This window comes from Nyctibius grandis, chromosome 3, assembly GCF_013368605.1.
Source record: "Nyctibius grandis isolate bNycGra1 chromosome 3, bNycGra1.pri, whole genome shotgun sequence".
NCBI classification, from domain to species: Eukaryota; Metazoa; Chordata; class Aves; order Nyctibiiformes; family Nyctibiidae; genus Nyctibius; species Nyctibius grandis.
Genome location: NC_090660.1, coordinates 95,624,616 through 95,646,448, shown reverse-complemented (window position 1 = coordinate 95,646,448; position 21,833 = coordinate 95,624,616). Strand labels below are relative to the sequence as shown.

General features: G+C 42.4%; 1 protein-coding gene across 25 annotated transcripts in view; it reads left to right on the top strand.

Annotated features, from left to right (window-relative positions):
- The first annotated feature begins 467 nt into the window (after positions 1-467).
- RIMS2 (regulating synaptic membrane exocytosis 2) overlaps positions 468-21,833 on the top strand; it is a 531,876-nt gene continuing 510,510 nt past the window's right edge. For all 25 annotated transcript variants that reach the window (XM_068395878.1, XM_068395859.1, XM_068395866.1 and 22 more), the window contains exon 1: positions 468-637. In XM_068395878.1, coding sequence (XP_068251979.1) covers positions 468-637 — 170 coding nt within the window. The remainder of the gene's footprint in view (positions 638-21,833) is intronic.

Below are 21,833 nucleotides of genomic sequence, written 5' to 3'. Positions count from 1 at the left end.
CGCCCCTCCGGTGGCCTCTGCCCCAGTCTCCTGCCCCGCCGCCGCTGGCTCCGTCCCCCCTCTCCCCGCTGGGTGCTCGGGGTTGGGATAATCTCGCTCGCACCCAAATCACAGCGCTCCCGCGGCTAAGCCTGCCCTTTCCCCTCTCCCTCCCCACCCCGCCCTCTGGCCCTTCCTCTCCCGGCGCTGCCCTCTTCCCCTCCCCGCTCCCCCTGCTCGCCCCTCAGGCCCCGCCGTCCCCGTCCTCCCCGCTGCCCCCGGCGAGCCGGCGGCCGAGCGGGTGGGAGCGAGGTCGGGGCTGCCGGCCACCCCGCCCCTCCCCGGCGGGGCCGTCATTAGGCTGCCGGTTGATTACAGGGTATTGATTTGTATGTGCTTCTCCCGGCGCCGGCCGCTCCCGCTGGTGCCGCCGCGGCCGCTGGAGTTAGGGCAGCGCTTCCCGTAGCGGCGGTGAGCTCCCACCAAACATGTCGGCTCCCGCCGGGCCCCGGGGCGGCCCCGGTGCTCCTCAGCCTCCTCTGGCTCCTCAGCCCGAGATGCCCGACCTCAGCCACCTCACGGAGGAAGAGCGGAAGATCATCCTGGCCGTCATGGACCGCCAGAAGAAGGAAGAGGAGAAGGAGCAATCTGTGCTCAAGTAAGGGCGAGCGCATCCCTTCCTCGTCCTCCCGGCCCACGGCCGCGGAGGTCTCCTTCCCGGCCTCGGGGGCGGCACGGTCGGGGTGGAAGAGAGGGGCCGGGCGGCCGGGGGCGGGCAGGGGTGTCTCTCGCCGCCGGCCGTGCCCCGGCGGCTGCCCGTCACCGGGCGAGTGTGGGGCACAGGGGGGGGACCTGCCGCCGCGGGAGCGGGCAGAGACGGGGCCGGGAGGACGCCGGGCGGGCAGGGCGCCGCGGCCCGGGCTCGCCGCCTGCCTCAACCGCGCTCCGCGGGGCGGGAGGCGGCGCGGCGGCTCTGGCTCCACACGCCCCGGCGCTGGCGGGGGCAAGGCGCCCAACATGGCCGCACAGGTGCCGTTCTCACCCGGCGTGTGCCATCAAGAGGAAGACGGGGTGGGGTCGAGGCGGTGGTTGGCGCCGCCGGAGGGGGCGGATCGGCGGCATCGGGCCCCGTCCCGGGGGCGCGGCGGGCTCCGGGCTGGCGGCGGCGGCCCTGCCCGGCGCTGGCCTGGCCGCCCGGGGCAGAGAGGGACTGCCGGGGCCTAGGCTCCGGCCGTCTCGCTGGGTGGGTTTGCCACAGCCGCCATCTTCCCCCGACAACGTGTCTGCCGCCTGCCCCCGCCCCGCTGCTCTTTCCAAGCGGGACCCCCGGCACCGGGGGAAGCGGGGCGTCCTGCCGCCCGCCTGGCGCGGGCATGGGAGGCAGCGGCGGCCCGGCTCCGGCAGCGGGAGCTGTCCGGGGCGGCGGCGGCTCGGCTCCAGCACCGGGAGCTGTCCGGGGCGGTGGCGGCCCGGCTCCGGCAGCGGGAGCTGTCCGGGGCGGTGGCGGCCCGGCTCCGGCAGCGGGAGCTGTCCGGGGCGGGGGCGGCCCGGCTCCGGCAGCGGGAGCTGTCCGGGGCGGGGGCTCCCCGGCAGCCCTGCGCAGGGCTAGGCGGCCCCGGCCCGGCGGCGCGGGGTCTCTCCCTGCCGCTGCTGCCCGGGCGCGGTGTGAAGCGCGCGGGGACGGGGAAGCGGGAGCTTTCCCCCTGCTCTGTGTCCCACACGCGAGGGGGGAACCGGCCTTGTTGGAGGCGGGGTGGTCCCGCTCTCGGCAGCGGCTCGGGTCGTGTCCTTCCCTCGCCTGGCTGGGAGGCACCGAGGGAACTCAAGAACACTGTTCTCCCTCCGTGGCGGAGCAGTCACGCTCACTTCTAAGGGCTTAAAAATAAGCAAAGCTACTAGTATCGTGGACATGACTTTTATGAGTATGGTGAAGCTGAAGCACTAAGCGTTCGTTTATACCAAATTAATCTTGTGTCTTCGACATGTTAACTGCAGCTGGCCCTTCACCCTCAGTGCCCGGAAGCTGTCTTCTGGGCTTTAGTTGCTGAATTTGGAAGTCTGTTTCCAGGATTCATTGCATTATTGTTAGTGTCATAATGAAAACTTAAGGTATCATTTGTGTGACAGCTACTGAACTGTGAGGTGATCTCCTAAAAACATTTCAATGTCTGTTTAAATAGATTTTTTACTGGGTGAACATTATGAAGAATGTCAGTGTAATGTGAGCACTGGAAATAAAGTGCCATACCTTGTTTGATCACTACCTCTCAGTCTCATGCTATACAATTTGCTTGCTATTGTGATACTTTTATTTTAAAGCAATTTAGACTCCTTTACATTGCTAAGTTGTGTGGCATATAAAAATAAATGCAAATTTTTGTCTAAAATTTCTGTACTCTTAAAAATCGTTAACAAAGAAGGAAATGGAAAATTGTTCAAGTGCAGTTTAAATGTATAATAGCATTACAGTTTTAAAGAAGGCTCCTGGCAACTTTTGTTGTGGACTATAATATTTGTGATCCAACATAAAGTACGATTTCAGTATGACAATAGGATCAACTTGAACTGTTAAGCTTACAAATGAAGAATAAACTGTTCTCAAGTAATGACAAAGTAAAAACAACTTAAGAAATGCAACAGAACTGTTTTCATTTGTAATCTTCAGAATCTTGGAAGCAGACAATGGATAAAAAGAAAGGCCTTCATCACATCTAAAGATAAACTATAAACTTCGTGTGGGGTTTAGTTTTTCATTACGTCTCACTAAAGCTTCCTCTTGAGTTCTGTGTAAGACGTGAGGGAAATGGTATGTCGTGAACTTTATACACAAAGGATAGCCTAAAAAGCTCTCTTAGGAAAACGCTGTTGTCAATGGAATTTGGATAGATGGCCCACAATATTTTACAGGATACTGAGAAGTGATCTGGTGTCAGATGAATAACTCACCAGTTCCATTTTTCTTAAAGTGAAGTGGCTCCTTGAACCATCAGGTACATGTTTATTCTGAAAATATCTACAGATTTGTTAAGCACAACCCTCCACCAAAGTCATACCAGAGCTTGTTCTGTATTTTAAGGTAGATATTACTGACTTTGATTCTCTTGACAGATGTTTTCCTTCTGTCAAGAGAAAAGAAATAAGAAGAAACCCCCATATTTATATGAATGAGCTACTGTTATTGCATAGAGATAAATATAGAGCTAAATCCTGCAGTCTTTGTTCAAGTGTAATTCTCCTCGAAGGCAAGCTCCTTTTGAAGTGGAAGGTATTTTTGTCTGACTAAGCAATAAAATTGTGTCATTTCATTCCATGGACAAAATATGAGAGGATAAAAAAGATCCTGAAAACAAGAGTTGACATTTAGCGATATTATCACAAGAACTGTTCAAATGTTGTAGAAAGGGGAAGGCATGGATTTCCTCTAATTTTTTTGATAATTTATGGTGGCTGAGTGTCAATATGAATGGCTCATCCCTGGGCTCTACTTCCTTTCTCCATTCTATTTCTATTTTGTGCTTTTCATACTCTTTTGCTGTGCCTGTCACTGTGGTATTTGAGCATCTTCCAAAAGTGCATTAAGTAGTGTGACTCACATCTGTAATGTGGACTATTTATTCTTTTCCTTTCACTCCCTGGGGTAAATATGTGTGGATTTAAAATAGATACATAACTTCTTCCCCTTATGCTTGTTTTACTCTTTTGGGGGAAAGGAAATGCAGATGGTACTGAGTTGTAATCTGTAGCAACTAATAGTGATCAGGTCAGCATGAATTCTTGCCAGGATTTGCTGGAACATGATGGCATGGAGCACAGAAACTTTCCAGACTTGCTCTCTCCTTTGGCCTGGTTCGGTCTGTGAACTGCTCCTAGCTACAGATGGGCACTGTGTTCCTGTGGCAGAGCTTCTGCTTTAAAAAGGAGGATGGGCAGCAAACTCTGCTGCTCTGGCTGTCTCTCTTCAGGAATTTTTGGGACCCTTGAAGTGCACTTTGAATATTATGTACTAAGAAGGTGCCTTTTTGACAATGTTATTGAACATATATTTTGCATAATATTTAATATGCAAGATGCATGACACTCAGAGAGAGTGAATTTGTGTCTGTATACTGGGTGTATGTCCTTCTCTGCTGTTATAGGAATATTTACATATTTTCAACTTTTATCTTTGTGGGTGTTTTACTTTCATGCATATAGCATAGAACTTTTGGTGATGCCTTTTCCTTTACATTATGCACATCCTTCCTCTTATAAATTCTAGCTTTGTGTGTGTAAGCTTTCTAAGAGATTTTAGATAGCACTTTTCCTCCATATGGATTGATTTATGGGATCAGTCTTGTGCTTTTTTTACTTTTCATTTGTACTTTATTTCTATATCTAAGGATCGGCTTGAGAGGATGCACGCAGAAAAAAGATTTGTGGAAGATGCTAGAGTGCTGACATTATTTGTTAAGACTTATGTTTCAGCCTGTGTAATGTGCATATACACTTTTCTACTTGCAGGATCATGAGTTTCCAGCTCCTTTGCCTAGTGATTCTAAAGATAAAAAGCTGTCCTTGTAAAGTCAGAGTCGCAGCTCTGAAAATACATACATTCAAGCTTTTCACAGGTATGGACAGTTTGGCCCAGTAGAAGACCAGTTTTCCCAAGAGAAATTTCATTATGAAATCATCCATCTTGTCATCTATTTGCAAAGCATCATAGGTTCACCATGAGGTCCTTATAAAGGATCTTTTTTGTACGTGAGTGTGGCTGAAATCAACTGGCATTGTCATCTGTTTTATTCAGAGGGAGAAGACAAATGGAAACACAGTGGGCTAGCTAGGGAGTGGTGGCTCTCTGTTAGCCGCCACTGTCAACTCCAGAGTAAGCTTTAGGAAGGTGCAATTGACAGCAGCCTTGTGTGTGCTCAGCTGCTGTGCCCATGATTGCACAGCCATGGTAAAAATTGAGTAGCTGCACTGACTGAAACAAAAATCTCCGACAAGCAGACCTCAAAGAAGCTAGCCTGTGTATGCTCTGTGTGGCACTGTGGGTGAGTGAGATATAGGGCAGGATGCTGGGCCAGGAGGAGAGGAAGCAATAGATTGATGGCTGTGAGTCACAGCAGTGCAAATATCCTCCTCACAAAGCTATTGTACTGCTTTATAAATAATTATCCTGCTTTATAAAGAATTATCCTACTTTATAAAGAATTATCCCGCTTTATAAATAATCAACTCAGATTTACACTGCTTTAAAAGCATTGACCGTTTAAGGTTTGGAATTTGGGGCTGGAGGGATGAAAAAGATGTAGGTGGTGATTACTGGTTTTGTTTTTTGAAAATAGAGATATGTATATGGGAATTTCCTAAGTTTATAGGGTAATGCAAAAAGATTTGCTTTTAGCTAGACAGTAAACTAGGACTCCAGGCAATGTTAGTTGTTTAAGTTATGCTTCCATAACTTTACACTGCATTTTGTCTTAATCTGGAGTGCTGATCAGAACAGTCCATTGCTACACCACTCATCATTTTGCTCTTGTTTCTATATATTATAAAATAAAATATGGTCAAGGTGACTTTAAAAGTAATAACTTCATGCAGTGTAAAATAAGTGATAGTGGAAGTTATACAAAAATATATAGTTGAGGAAGATAGCTGTCCCTTTCCTTGCCCTGCTTTCTTCCCTGCCCTTTCCCTTTCCTACAACCTCATTCTCTGTGCCCTCCTGATATTCTTTATCATCTCCTCTTTCTTTTGTTTTGACAATTTGTACTGCTTTTTGGGCTTCTCTCAAAATTGTTGGTATTCCTTACTCTTCTCTCTTACCACATGCTTAGGCATGTTGTACTATAGATAACACTTGTCAGGATGTTACGGCTTGTACCGTTTGCTGTTCAAGAAGACTAAGTGTTTACAACTGTTCTCTAAAGCATCTAGCACACTTTTGGGCGCTGTCTACAAATAATAGCATTAGTACTTCCTCTTAGTGACTAAGCAGAATGTATTTGGAGATTATACAGACTGGCAGTTACACTAATTACTGCGCTTGCTAATGTTGAGTAAATTTTCAGAAGACTGCAATAGTGCTGATGTTCCCACATTCAAGAAGTACAAGCAGGATGGGTTGGATGTAGAAAGGCCTGACATCATATGGGGCTCAAAACCAGAAAAGCTGATACAGGGTTTAGTTAACAAAGAATCCAAAAAATAGATATTTAACACCAGCAAGTATGTGCTTTCTGAAATTTTGTCAAATATATCTGCTTTTGCACTTCTTTGAAGCAAAAAGAAGAAAACATTTAATTTTACATCTGAAAGACAAGAGCGCAGATCATAATTTAAGGCACTGAGACGTTATCCTAGAAAGTGTTGACTGGGTGAAGTTCAGTGCTGTCTGGAGGTGAGCTTAGGGGGCTGAATGGTCCATTCTGGATTTTGTCTGCATGCATCTGTGAGCTGGGTAATGTCTAAATAACTGAGAATGTCAAATAATTGATTTTTCCATTGAAAGAACAGCTTAATTAGTGTATATGTTGTAAGTGCAAAAACACTCAGAAGTGATAGGTTACTACAGAACTGATATAAAATGTGTTTTTACCCTGCCGATGAAGTTTTAAAATAGTTGTAACATATTCAAAGTTCCATAATAAGGAGGAAAAAGTAATATAATGGCTTGAACTTTGAAATTTAATCCAGTGGAATGTGAAATTAGCCATGTATATAAATGTTCAGTTTTTATCTGTAAGGTAGACTGACAGTCCTGGGAATTTTCTTGAGCTGAATGCCACCTCTCACCTCTCTGCTTTACTGGCTTCCTCAAAGTTTTACTGTCATATTCACAGTCAATCAGAAGGCTATGAAAGTTTTTAAGTGCATTAGGCCTACCTTTTCCAAGAAGGATTTTTTTTGTGTTGCCATCTTTACTTTTTCCTCAAAATCTTCTCTGATGGCTTTTGTTTTGACAGGAACTTAAGGAGGTAAAACCCAAAAGAACACAAGAAATGATGAGTTATGATCTCTTCTGTACTTGTTTGACTGCAACAGACATTACACCTTAACAATGAGCTTTGGGGTGGGGATGATTTTTTGAGTTAAAATTAGATCACGTGGGCTGTCTTAATCATATGCCTTACTATATCGTGGTTAATAGCTACAAGTTATCATAGACAACCTAATCTCTTTATAAGTGGGCAAGAGTGAGTCTTCTTAATTTAAACTCATAAGCAGGAAGAATCTCTTTAAATACGAAGTGTTTAGAAAATGGCATTCAAAATCAGATGTCTTTCAGACAAATTAATTCATACTTTGAATCTTCAGTTCAAATCAAACCGCATTGTTTTCAATGCTTACTGAGTCTAGATTTTGTCTCTTTTGCAGGACTATGTGGTGTAACAGGAGAAACTGTTACGTCCTTGAAGTATAACTGTCTGTTGAAGGTTTATTATAGTTTATTTATAAGAACAGTTTACATCTAATCTGGTAGTGCTTTTGTAAGCTCCATAAATTCTGGTAGCTGCGTCTCGTGATTTGTTAAACTTCTGGTGATACAATGAAACTGCAGAATCAGTGCTGTGCTGGAAAGCTGCTTCTGCATGATATTATTTTCTGGCTGTTTCGTCATGTTGTTTCTCCAAGGTATTGTCTTGAAGCTGCAAAGGGATCCATCAGGACTGAGATCATAAAAGAGTTAATGTAACAGTACAAGATTGTATCGGAGAGGAATAGTGCATTTAAGAAGTTTGGAGTTTTGGAGTTTTGGAGTTTTGAAGTTTTGACATGAGAACCTAAAGAATATCTTTGATTTGGACTTTAAACTCTTTTATTAAAACCATAGTGAGATATCCTGTTTGTTCTAGCAGGAGTTAGTGAGAGCTGAACTTGTGTTTCAAAATAGTCCAAGTGCTTCTATTTAGAAAATTGACAAAGAAAATCTTTAAACTTTAAATAAAACATAAAAAAGTGGTTTTCTTTTTACTGTCTCTGTGGGGTTGGTTCTTTCTTCTTAACTCTCATACGAAGTTGTTTAAATACTTCCTGATGACTTATTCTTTCTTTATTTCATATTTTTAAGGTAAATAGTTTCTTATAGCAAATATTATATTGTATTTGTACATAGAATATCTCACAGATCATATATCATTACTAAGTATTTGATATAACGTGGCATTTTGGTTCTATGTATTTGTGAGGGCAGTCTGTCTTTAGAATGTGTATTATCTTAAGCATATGAGGGACACCAAATGTTTTGACCTTTAAATAAAATTGTGAGTTAGAAGCAGTCAGCCTTTTTTGGAAAATGTTTTGCAACCACCTTTCATATAACTTTTCAGAAATGAGCACTCCAGTGTGTTAGCAAGAAATCTTTTTCCATATACTGTTACTCTAACTCTTGGTGCATCTATACATTTTTCTCTTCACAGAAAGGATGAGTGAGAAATAATGCTTTTAAAGCTGTTTAAAGCCCAGATAACACATAGAATAACATAAAATTGTGCTGGTTGGTACCTCAAGAGGTCTTCCAATTCGTGCTTTGCCTCGAGGTACGACCAACTGTAAGACAGCAATTCCTGACACTTACTTGTCTAATCTAGCGATTCCAAACTGTGAGGGCCCACCTAGCCAGTGAAATAAATAGGCTTTATGGCCGAGGCAAGGGCACATAACAGATGATACACAGAATTTAAGCTTATCAGCTCTGCAAGAGCTGTGCTGCCTACATAGGAGAAGGTGAGGAGTGGGTCAAATAGATCTTAGGGTAAAACTCTTGGATACAGTGTGAAATGTTTTTTTCAAATGATAGTTTACTACTGAAAGGTATGGGAACAACGAATCTGACTACTGATCTAACCAAGGATGGAGATTCCTTTTTTCTCGCTCAGAGTCATTATTACAGGTTCACAGAATGGTTGGGGTTGGAAGGGACCTCTGGAGATCGTCTAGTCCAACCCCCTGCCAAAGCAGGTTCCCCTAGAGCACGTTGCACAGGGTCGCATCCAGGTAGGTTTTGAATATCTCCAGAGAAGGAGACTCCACAGCCTCCCTGGGCAGCCTGTTCCAGTGCTCTGTCACCCGCAAAGTAAAGTTTTTCCTCATATTTACATGGAACTTCCCATGTTTCGATTTGTGCCAGTTGCCCCTTGTCCTGACACTGGGCACCACTGAGAAGAGTCTGGCCCCCTCCTCTTGACACCCACCTGTAAGCTATTTGTAAGTATTGATAAGATCCCCCCTCAGTCTTTTCTTCTCCAGGCTAAACAGACTCAGCTCTCTCAGCCTCTCCTCGTAAGAGATGCTCCAGTCCTCTAATCATCTTTGTAGCCCTCCACTGGACTCTCTCCAATCCCTCCTGGACTCTCTCCAGTAGTTCCTTGTCTTTCTTGAACTGGGGGGCCCAGAACTGCACGCAGTACTCCAGGTGTGGCCTCACTAGGGCAGTGTGGAGGGGGAGCATAACCTCCTTCGACCTGCTGGCCACACTCTTCCTAATGCACCCCAGGATACCATTGGCCTTCCTGGCCACAAGGGCACGTAGTTGGCTAAAGGTGAACTTCTTGTCCACCACAACTCCCAGGACCTTCTCCACAGAGCTGCTTTCCATCAGGTCAACCCCCAACCTGTACTGCTGCTTATCCTTACCACTAGATTTTTTCCCCTACTGTTAAACCTAAATCTCTTTCCTGCCATTTGCTACTTACTCTGTCCTCAACGGAAATTCAGAGCAGTCTATTACTTTTCTGTTTGCAGCAATCTTTTGTATATTTCACAGATGTTATCATATCTCCTCCTGTAGATTCTCATCATTGCCTTTCTGTAGACTCAACAGGTCATATTTTTTAGAATTTTGGCCATTCTTGTTGCTTTTCTTTATATACTTTCTAACTGATATTTTTTTTTGAAATACAATGTCCCAAACTAGACACAGTATTTCAAAGAAAAGTTTATGGGGAAAGCACAAGGACAATACCAGGTGTCTTGCACAGAATGCTTTCCTTGTACAGCCAGTGTCATGTGCATTTGGGTTTTTTGTTGTGATATGGCCCTATGGACTCATGGTCAGCTTGTGATCTACTATACCTTCAATGTGCCTTTCTGAAGAACTGCTGTTGAATCAATCCTTCCTCATCTTGTATTTTGAAGTCAATTACCTCAGCTATGCATAGGGTTTTTCTTCATCTCTGTTGAATTGTGTTCTGTCTGTATCAGATGCCATTTATGAATTTTGCATTAGAGTGCTTAAATAAAATGTGCAAACAGCCCTTGGAGCAAGAACGAGGATTTGTCTCTAGAGAGTATACTAATCACAGAGCTACTGAGACTTTCTCTTGCTTGTCCATACATTCACATTCTTGACTGCACAGTTGCACATCTTCACTGGTAGGATGTGGAATAATCTTATTCCAGTTTTGCCCATAGCTTGTTCGTTAGGGAAGAGAGAGCTGTGTTCAAATCTCCTCAAGCCGAGAACGGTCTACAACACAGGTCTTGTACCTCCTTGGAAAGACATAACTGCTACGCTATTGTAAGGGAAACAGTTGTGTTTTCTGCTATATTTATTCAGTCTGTGGAAGCTGTTGGCTGACTTACTACAAATTTGGCAAAAAAGTTGAGGTCCCAAATATTTAAATACTAAGAGTCTAATGAAAATAATTAGATGGGTAGTGGAAAGGGATTGTCCACACTCCTGCCTGTGGAAAAGTCTGCTCAGACCATGTTACATACCAAGGAGTCCTTATATGGGACAAACAACCATAAACATCAAAATAAGTCAATCGAGCTGCGAGTCCTCACAAAATCATACTTCTTTAGGTTCAGCACTCATAGGACTGCTTGGTTAATGAAAATGTTTGCCTCAGTTTTGGTATCTTTTTCATTCCTGTGTTACAACATTTAGAGCTTGGGTTAAATTTTGAGCCCAGAGAATCTCTGGGATTTTTCTGATCAGAAGTGAGTATCTACAGTGTAAAAGACATCTACATATGTGTACTCTTTTTGGCTGGGATAGAGTTAGTTTTCTTCATAGTAGCTATTTCAAGCACAAATCCAAAACATAGCCCATACCAGCTACTATGAAAAAATTAACTCTATCTCAGCCAAAACCAGCACAATCTGAAATTGCTTAGATTCAATTTAAAGCAAACTGAAATAAAGAGGTGCCTTTAGGATGTGATCCATCTCATCTTAAATTAGACATTTCAGATAGGCTGGATGAATTGCAGAGCCCCTTTCTGGCTATGGACTTAGAAAGAAGATAGGGTGAATGTGTCACATGTAGAGGTCTACATTGTAGACATCTTAGAATCATAGAGTCATAGAATGGTTTGAGTTGGAAGGGACCTTAAAGATCATCTAGTTCCAACCCCACTGCCCTAGACCAGGTTGCTCAAAGCCCCATCCAACCTGGCCTGAAATGCTGCAAGGGAGCGGGCAGCCACAACTTCTCTGGGCAACCTGTTCCAGTGTCTCACCACCCTCATAGGAAAGAATTTCCTCCTAATATCTAATCTAAATCTACCCTCCTTCAGTTTAATACCATTACCCCTCATCCTATCACTACATGCCCTTGTAAAAACTCCCTCTTCCGCTTTCCTGTAGGCCCCCTTCAGGTACTGGAAGGCTGCTAGAAGGTCTCCCCAGAGCCTTCTCTTCTCCAGGCTGAACAGCCCCAACTCTCTCAGCCTGTCTTCATAGGAGAGGTGCTCCAGCCCTCTGATCATCTTCGTGGCCCTCCTCTGGACTCCCTCCAACAGCACCATGTCCTTCTTATGTTGGGGGCCTCAGAGCTGAACGCAGTACTGCAGGTGGGGTCTCATGAGAGCGGAGTAGAGGGGCAGAATCACCTCCCTCGACCTGCTGGCCAAGCTTCTTTTGATGCAGCCCAGGATGCGGTTGGCCTTCTGGGCTGCAAGCGCACACTGCCGTCTCATGTTGAGCTTCTCATCAACCATCACCCCCAAGTCTTTCTCCTCAGGGCTGCTCTCAATCCATTCTCCACCCAGCCTGTATTTGTGCTTGGGACTGCCCTGACCCACATGCAGGACCTTGCACTTGGCCTTGTTGAACTTCATGCAGTTTGCACAGGCCCAGCTCTCAAGCCTGACAAGGTCCCTCTGGATGGCATCCCTTCCCTCCAGCGTGTCGACCACACCGCACAGCTTGGTGTCGTCAGCAAACTTGCTGAGGGCACACTCAATCCCACTGTTCGTGTCACCGACAAAGATGTTAAACAGCACCGGTCCCAATACTGACCCCTGAGGAACGCCACTTGTCAGTGGTGTCCACTTGGACATCGAGCCGTTGACTGCAACTCTTTGATTGTGACCATCCAGCCAATTCTTTATCCACTGAGTGGTCCATCTGTCAAGTCAATCTCTCCAATTTAGAGACAAGGATGTCAAGCGGGACAGTGTTAAACACTTTGCAAAAGTCCAGGTAGATGACATCAGTTGCTCTTCCCCTATCCACCAGTGCTGTAACCCTGTCGTAGAAGGCCACCAAGTTTGTCACTCACAATTTGCCCTTAGTGAAGCCATGTTGGCTGTCACCAATCACCTCCTTGATTTCCGTGTGCCTCAGTATAGTTACCAGGATGATCTGCTCCATGATCTTGCCAGGCACAGAGGTGAAACTGACTGGCCTGTAGTTTCCCAGGTCTTCCTTTTTCCCCTTCTTGAAAATGGGAGTTATGTTTCCCCTTTTCCAGTCGGTGGGAACTTCACCAGACTGCCACGACTTCTCAAAAATGATGGATAGCGGCTTAGCAACTTCATCTGCCAGTTCCCTCAGGACCCATGGATGCACCTCATGAGGTCCCATGGACTTGTGCACCTTCAGGTTCCTTAGATGGTCTTAAGCTAGGTAAGTTGAATCTCACCCTCAGAGTTCTGCCTTTGAGAGTCACTCTTCACTATTTGGTCTTATAAGAATGCCATAGCCACTTTCCCTACTGGCATAGACTTTTACGGTTCTCCAGATATCTTTAGAAGTCTGTTTGTCAGTCTGCATCTTTTGCTTGTATTGTAGTCATTTATTATTTAGGGCATACTCATTTATCCATATCTTTACTATTTGAGGCTCACTGCTGGGAACCTGAGTGTGTTTTGCTTCTAGTCCAAGGTTATTCTTAGGATTTGGTATACCTTTTATACTAAATTCAGAAAACCTTCGAAGAATGAGATCTAAAAGAAGACAATGGAATAGATCTTTCCAGCATATGGGATTAAGCATAGCTATCAACAAAAGTACATTTCAAAGAAAGTCTTCACATGCCATTCTCCAATAAGAATGATTAATGGATATTTTGAGCCAGATGATAGACTCTCAGAGCTGAAGCTGATTGATTGCTAGATGAGAAGTTACAAACACAGGATCTGTCTACTGCTTGTAAACTTAAACCAGTGTAAAATTAAGACCCAAAGAAAACTCTACAAACTCAATTTAAGTTGATAATTTCTTTCCATAACTCACCATCTCTCTTTTGCCATGTATGAATGAAATTAGAGAGATTTCAACATATTCTTTGAGTACCTTCTATGCTTTAAATTTCTTCTTTTCTGCCAGTTAGCCATTGGTTTAACAATATTTATTTAGCTGCTGTGTATTTACAAGTTGATAGATCACTTTTGATAGTAGTCTGTTAAAAACATACTATTGAATTGCTTTGCATTCTGAATTCAGCACTTTCTTGCTTCAAAAGCCTGGATAACCAGGTGTCTGCGAAAGATATTGTGTGGTATAGAAATCAAATATATTTTTGCTGAATCAGGCCTTAAGACAGTTTGGGAACATGGGTTTTGATTCAGCATGCTTTCATTAATTTGGTTAGTCATTGCAATTATGATTCATTTCATTCTTTGTAACCGACTGCAGCACAGTGACAGCTGAACCATGTATTACCTAACAGCTAGAAAAATAGCATCACTGTCGTGTTTAGAATTATACTTCTGATGAACACGTGTTTTGTACTAAAGTTAAATCGCTTCGGGGAAATCTTACTTTTTCTCAAACTACCTGTAGCATTACAGATATGAAATATCAGAGTAAATAATATAAACTATTTGAAAATAAGAACTTAATTTTAATTTATGAATAGAATGAAGCTTCTTGTTCTGATTTTTAATAACTTATTGGCTTTTTGGATTGGTTATAAAATTATGCCTGTGGATGCTTTGCTGATAGTCTGATTTACATATCAGTGGCAGGTTTGAGGAGGTAAATTTAACTGAATGGGAAATATTTCTGAAGTGCTGATATTACTTCCATACTAATATATATCACATCAGAAGCCATTTCAAGTGAAGCAGTAATTTTAATTATTCTGCTGAACTTTACCAAAAATACCAGGGAAATTCAAAAGTTAAGCAAAACCCCAATATGACTGGAAGAAAATTGTATTTTTACCTAATATCCAGATTTCTTTCTAAAAATTGTATCTTCCATGTTTAAAAATATGTATCAGAAAATCCAAATATATTTTTTCCTATCCTGTTTATGGTTTATCTGAAAAAATGCTGTAGAGGGTGCTGTGAAGGCACTGAGCCAAGAAAAGGTGTTTTCAGGGTAGAGTACAGAGGAAGTACTTGGTATTTGGAAGCATTGAATTCTTCTGTCTGCTTGATATCTGAACATGCAGGTGGCCAAAGATGAATCAAATTTAATGGAATTCAGCTGAGTACTGATGTACTTTTATACATTTTGAATTTATTTAGTCATGGTTGGAAGATAAGTGTTTTTACCTACTTTGTAGTGTTTATATGAACATGTCTTCCGCAGAATTTACCAAGTGTTCTTGTTTAAAATTTGGTCTGAGTCATGTATTTGAAAAGTCTTTATAACACAGATATTCTCTTGTATAAAAGAATCTTTTGTTTGGAGAAAGGTAAAACAAAGAGTTAGATTTTTAACCATTAGTATGAACGGTCGTATTTATTCTGCACAAACAACAGTGGTAATAATTGTAGAATTAGGCCATGACCACACAGACTCTTGTGCCCCAACTTAACTTCTCAGACATAAATAACTACTTCTTAACTCAGCAGGACCAGTTACTTACAAGTAAGAGATTCATTAATTAAAAGGAATGGAATATGAGTTAAAATAGTGCCTTTGTTTAGACTTTATAATTTTGCCTAATAATACTTTAAAATAATAATAAAAAAAGCATTCACTGAAGCTGGAGTTTCACTATGGAAGCTGAGTCATGATTCAGTGGTTAATAATCAGGGTTTTTTTTTAGTTTTTAACCATTGTGCATATAAAGAATACACAATGTACTTCGCAAATTACAACGTTTACTCTTTTAATAAGGATTTCCTGAAAGTTTACCAGTAAAATTCATTAGTTCAGTGGGTCGTTAAATGAATAAAGACACTGTTGTATATTTGTTGTTGTTATTATTGAAATAATTGAATGATATAATCCTAATTTTATTCTTAGGTTAAATAACAAAGAGTAGACTTGGAAGCATTTTTTGTCACTCTTCATAACCACAAAGTTTTTCTTTGACAAGGGCCTAGAAGAGTTTTATTACAGTAATCCATGAAAAATTGTCTTTCAAAGGGACTGCTGTTCCTAACACAAGTAAGGCTAAGCACTTCCTTAATAATGATGACCTATTTTAAAACAGCTTCTGCTTCCCATTGGCACAGCTGGGTGTTCAGTAAAGCTGCCCTCAAGAAAGATGGTGGCTTGTGTTAAAAGAGGGAAATTGCCATTAAATATTTTCTATCTTGGATATAACTTTTATTCAGTATTTATAAACTTACTGAATGGTATTATCACGATGTGGAAGGAGGTTTATTCAAGAGCTCTACTGTGCATTTCTGTTGCTTAATGTGTTTGGTTATCATTAGTATCGTTTTTAGGGATGGTTTGAACAGCTGCATAAGAGTTTTTATATTTACATTTTTGGAACATATTCCAGCCTCAGTTTCAGTTTAATAAAGTATTTAATTAAAAATTTATCTGTGTGTGAAACAAAGGGAGGAAAGGATTGTTACTTATCTCTTGCCCATCAACCTGATTATTCTTTGCCTTTTAATTCATAATTAGGTTCACATTGCCATAAAGAATGAAAACTCACATAAGAATTTATACGGAAGCACGTAACTCACTAGATTCATAACTGGGTTCATAACATACCACTGCTTTTTCGGTGTGGACTAAGTATTTTTATTCGCTTTATGTGTCCAGATGTTGCGGGGGCGGGGAGGTTGCTGCAGGAGTGGCTTCTGTGAGAAGACACGAGGAGCTGCCCTCATGTCAGGCAGAGCTGGTTTCAACCAGCACTGGGCAAAGCTGAGCCCATCAGCGACACTGGTACCGTCTCTGCAACAGCATATTTAAGAAAAGACAAAAAATTCTGCGCAGCAGCTGTGAGAGAGAGGAGTGAGAACAATGTGGGAGAAACAGCCCTGCAGACACCAAGGTCAGAGGAGGGGAGGAGGTGCTCCAGGCACCAGAGCAGAGATTCCCCCGCAGCCTGTGGTGAAGACCATGGTGGTGCAGGTTGTCCCCCTGCAGCCCATGGGGGTCCATGTTGGAGCAAATATCCAGCATGTAGTCCATGAAGGACCCCATGCCAAAGTAAGTGGATGTGCCCTGAAGGAAGCTGTGACCCTGTGGAGAGCCCATGCTGGAGCAGGCTCTTGGCAGGAAATGCAGCCCATGGAACAAAGCCCACACTAGAGCAGGTTTTCTGGCAGGACCTGTGGCTTGTGGGGGGACCCATGCCAGAACAGTCCATTCCTGAAGGACTGTACCCCATGGAAAGGACCCACGCCAGGGCAGTTCTTGAAGAGCAGCAGCCTGTGGGAAGGACCCATGTTGGAGCAGTTCATGAAGGACTGGATCCTGTGGGAGGGACCCCACATTGGAGCAGCGGAAATGTGTGAGGAGGAAAGAGTAGCAAAGACGAAGTGTTATGGACTGACCACAATGCCCATTCCCCATCCACCTGCACTGCTCAGGGAGTGGAGGTAGAAGATTCAGGAGTGAAGCTGAGCCTGAGAAGAAGGGTAGGTAGAAGGTGTTTTTAACTTTGTTTTTATGTCCTCTGTCCTACTCTGTTATTAATTGGCAATAATTTAAATTAATCTTCCCCAAGTGGAGTCTGTTTTGCCCATGATGGTAACTAGTGAGCAATCTCCCTGTCCTTATCTCGACCCACAAGCTTTTCCATCTTATTTTCTGCCTTGTCCTGCTGAGGAAGGGGAATGAGAGAGTGGCCTGGTGGGTGTGTGGCAGCCAGCCAAGGTCAAGCCACCACAGTATTTTGCAAATATACTTAACAAAGGCTAACTTGAGCCTAATGACACCACTCTTCCTGGGTCCCCTGTGGGATCAACACAGCAAGAGAAAGAGAGGCTTCTCCAGAAGCTGCCTCTGAGGGGCTAAATTCAGCTCTGGAGTCCCGGGTAGTTCTCTGCTGTCAGTGCAGCACAGGCAGCTCCATCGCCACCCCAGCTGCTCCTTCCTGCCTCCATGAAACCATCATGGCCCTGGTGCAAGTGTCTGCTGAACTATCTAGTGAAGCTGCTTCAGGGAAGTTAAACTGATGAAAAATATTTTCCCCTTTGCAATTTTCGCAGAGCATTATTTTAATCTACAAAAAAGGACTGATCTGGTTTACTGTACAGTCCTGCAAGTGGCTGAGCTAGCACAACTGAGGGGTTGGGAGAGATTAGCTACAGTACTTTTGGAGTTTCTGGGAGCAGTGGACTTATTCCACCATTATTTCCACAGTCTGCAATGACTGGTCATGTTACAGTCATTGAGAAAAGCAGCAGTCAGCACTTAAAAAATAATTTCTGGTTTTGAAGGTCCTGTTTAAGGTCTTTGAGTGGATGCAGCCAAAATTAGTATTTGGAGTTTTTCTCATGAAGAAAACAAAGAAAATGCCCATAAAATTTTGCTGTTGAATAACTGGAGATGGAACACCATTGCTGGCATTATTTCAGATAGAACGATGTTTTGTGTCTCTGTATCAAACAGTGTATGCAGGTTTTTTTCTCAGATAGTTTTAAAACTGATTTTCTGACATAATGGAATAAGCTGCTTATAGAATATTTCATCTACCTCTTCATCCTGGTTAGATGGTCTATAGCAGTCTCCCACCATGATATCTGCCTTGTTGACTTTCCCCCTGATTCTTACCCGTAAACACTCAACCCTATCATCACCATCCTCAAGCTCTAGACAGTCAAAACACTCCTTAACATATAGGGCCACACCACTGCCTCTACTACCTTGCCTATCCCTTCTGAAGAGTTAATAACCATCCATTGCAGCACTCCAGTTGTGTGAGTCATCCCACCATGTTTCTGTGATGGCAACTAAGTCATAGTTTTCCTGCTGCACAACGGCTTCCAGCTCCTCCTGTTTGTTGCCCATGCTGCGTGCATTGGTGTAGATGCACTTCAGTTGGGCTATTCATCCCACCACCTGCATGACAGTTCTTGGGCACTTCCATAGTTTCTAACCTGTCACTAACCCTTGCGTCTCTGCTGCCTCATGGCTCTCCATCCCCTGCCTCCACTGAGACAGCAGACCAAAGGACCTCATTAGCACACCGTCTCACAAACATTGGTGTGCCATTGAGGTGCTGGAGCAAGTCCAAAGAAGGGCAGTGAAGCTGGTGAAGGGTCTAGAGCACAAGTCTTATGAGGAGCGGCTGAGGGAACTGGGATTGTTTAGTCTGGAGAAAGGGAGGCTGAGGGGAGACCTTATCGCTCTCCACAACTACCTGAAGGGAGGTTGTAGCGAGGTGGGTGTTGGTCTCTTCTCCCAGGTAACAAGTGACAGGACAAGAGGAAACAGCCTCAAGTTGTGCCAGGGGAGGTTTAGCTTGCATATCAGGAAAAATTTCTTCACCGAAAGGGTTGTCAAACATTGGAAAAGGCTGCCCAGAGAAGTGGTTGAGTCACTATCCCTGGAGGTATTTAAAAGACAAGTAGATGTGGTACTTAGGGACATAATTTAGTGGTGGACTTGGCAGTATTAGATTAATGGTTGGACTTGATGATCTTAAAGGTCCTTTCCAACCAAAATGATTCTATGGTTCTATGATTCTATGATTCTAAGTTTGTTCAGCTCATAGGATGTGGAAAGAAAGGAGAGAGGAAATACCTTAGATGAACCTGGTTAAGTGAATGGAATCTAGAAAGCTGTGTTGTTGCATTTTCCAATGTGATCTGGGACATAAATAATGAAAGGTGTGTAGCAAAGGTCCCGGTTGTAATTGCTTCACACACAAGCTTTTATATTTTCACAGGTGACTGGACACTCTTTTTATTGTGTAAAATAATGGGAGAGCTGCTTTGCCCCTAGTATTTCAGTTTTTATATGGAGATAAGACCTTCTGATTGTTCAAATTATATGATGGCTTTGGCTCTAAGTTTGTTTGCAATTTACTTGAAATATAGGCTACATGGATATTTAAAAAAAAGAGGACATATAAATAATGTTGTCATTTAATCTGTTATTAAAACATAATTTTAAACAGTGAATCCTGTAGATGACAACAGTTATGATTGAATTTCAACATGCTAGGGTCATGAACTACTGCAAATTTGTAAGATTACACAGAAAAACACAAAGTGTGAGCTTACCATTGCTACCGTCTGTGCCAACACATAAGAAAAAGAGAGACCTTGCATCAAAGCATTTAATTTTTTTCTAATTGTAATAAAAGTAATTGGTTCTGCTAAGTTATAGACTTGCAGACTTACTTGTGCATCTGATATGTAGCCTTATTGACTTAATTGAATTTTTTAAAAAAGACTGTTTAAGAAATATATCAATTAAAAATATTACCATGCTAGTAGCAATTTTCTGAATGCCTACCTAGCCATCTTATTTTTAAGCAATGCTATATTTAGAGGGACATTTCATTCTTTCAGAAGAGAAATAAATCTATTAGGACTAGGACTATTATGTAGGACTATTAAATATTTACATATTTTGTACTACTTGGTTGCTAATATTAGCCCAGTATTCATTAGGAGCTATATTCTACTATTGGTTAGAATTTTTTTTTTTTCTCTTGGGTTGCTATAACAGTCATCTTTGATTTACATTTTATTGAAAAATAAAACAGCTGTCCCCTTTCTTATGCCTCCCCTCTAGAATGCCAGTAAAAATTACTATAGAAGCAATATTTTAACATGTTAACATGTGTTATATCCCTAAATGAGTGTGATGGTCCTCCTTTAAGAATCAAAGCCCACTCATCTGGAATGATTTGCTGCCCCCAAATATGAATAAATTGTACATTTTTAAAACACCATATTCACTCAGAAGCCAGAAATCGTATTAAAACTAACTTCCTTTTGAACATTTTTTTTCTATAAATATCAGACGCAAATTTCTGGAGGATATAGTAGGCTTTTACTCTTTCACAAGTTAATATTCAGACTGTCTCAGTGGCTGGTTCAACCAATGTCCAATTTCAGACTGGACTACAGTGACTCCATTACTGGTTTGTACTGCTGGCTTGAATGCTTGTGTTACTGTAAAGTGAAATACTAAAAGGTCTTTCCTTCTAATGCTGTATGTACAGAAGATGCACTTACACTAGATGTTCCTCTCTGTAGAAAATGAGTATGGAACTTCAATAGAGATCTATCTGAGATGATAATGGAATTATTCCAAAAAAAGGACGATATTAAGGAGCGCATGTTCATCTTAAAGACTTTTTCTCCATCCAAGAAATGATATATTTCTTCCAGTGCTCCAAATATGTTTAAAATTATATAAGTGCTACTTTAATATTTTTAATTTTATGTACATTTAGGTTATACAAGATAGGATTTTCCAATTTTTGTAATTTTATATCCATTTTATATATAAAAGTGTTCTAGGAGAAGATCGTTTAAGTCTATCAGTCCTATAGATTTTAATACAGATTAATTTTAAATTGTACACTTTCCCCACCTCATTTTTTATGAATGGAGCTTGTAAGAAAATATTTGGGTTCGACGATATCACTTGCAAATAAAACACTTTATTGCTTTTTAGGGATGCTTTCCTGAAAAATTTGGTTTTGGAGTAAAATGATTGAGCCTGATTTTGGTTTATCTCGCATGCTTTTATTCTGTTATAAGTCTACTGATGTCATTAGATCACTTCTGATCTAATCTTATTGTCAAAGAAAAAAAAAATTACCCTCATTATTCCTCATCATTTATGTCGAAACCTATAATGGCCATGCAGGGGTGAGAGATTGCAGACAGCCTTGCTCCCCTCCTGTAGAATTTAAGCAATGAATTTGTAGTTCCCGAACGAGCATTGCTGCCTGTGAAAGAACAGCGAGGACTGTAATCTGAAGTGAGGCAGAGTGCCCATCTCTGAGAAATCTTGAAACAAACAAAAACCCATTCTGTCACATTGGAATTGTATTCGTTAGTCTTGTAAGACTTCTTCCATTCTCACTTGATAAAGAGGACACTTATCATATTGTCATAATCACTATAGAGGCTTCCAAATTTCCTTATGTTTACTGTTAATATTGCATGAGCTGGAGGTGTATGTATTGAAAACATGGAGTGTAGACTGGCTGCCAACATTTTGCTTATGTCTTCATTATTCTTACACAGTAAGGTGTTCTTCGGTAATTTCTTCAAAGACTAATAATGTTTTCCCTTCTTAGAAGTAGATCACTAGATCACTAGATCACAGAATCACAGAATCACAGAATCACAGAATCACTCAGGTTGGAAGAGACCTCTGGGATCATCGAGTCCAACCTTGCCCTGACACCACCATGTCAACTAGACCATGGCACTAAGTGCCATGTCCAGTCTTTTTTTAAACACATCCAGAGATGGTGACTCCACCACCTCCCTGGGCAGCCCATTACAATGTCTAATAACCCTTTC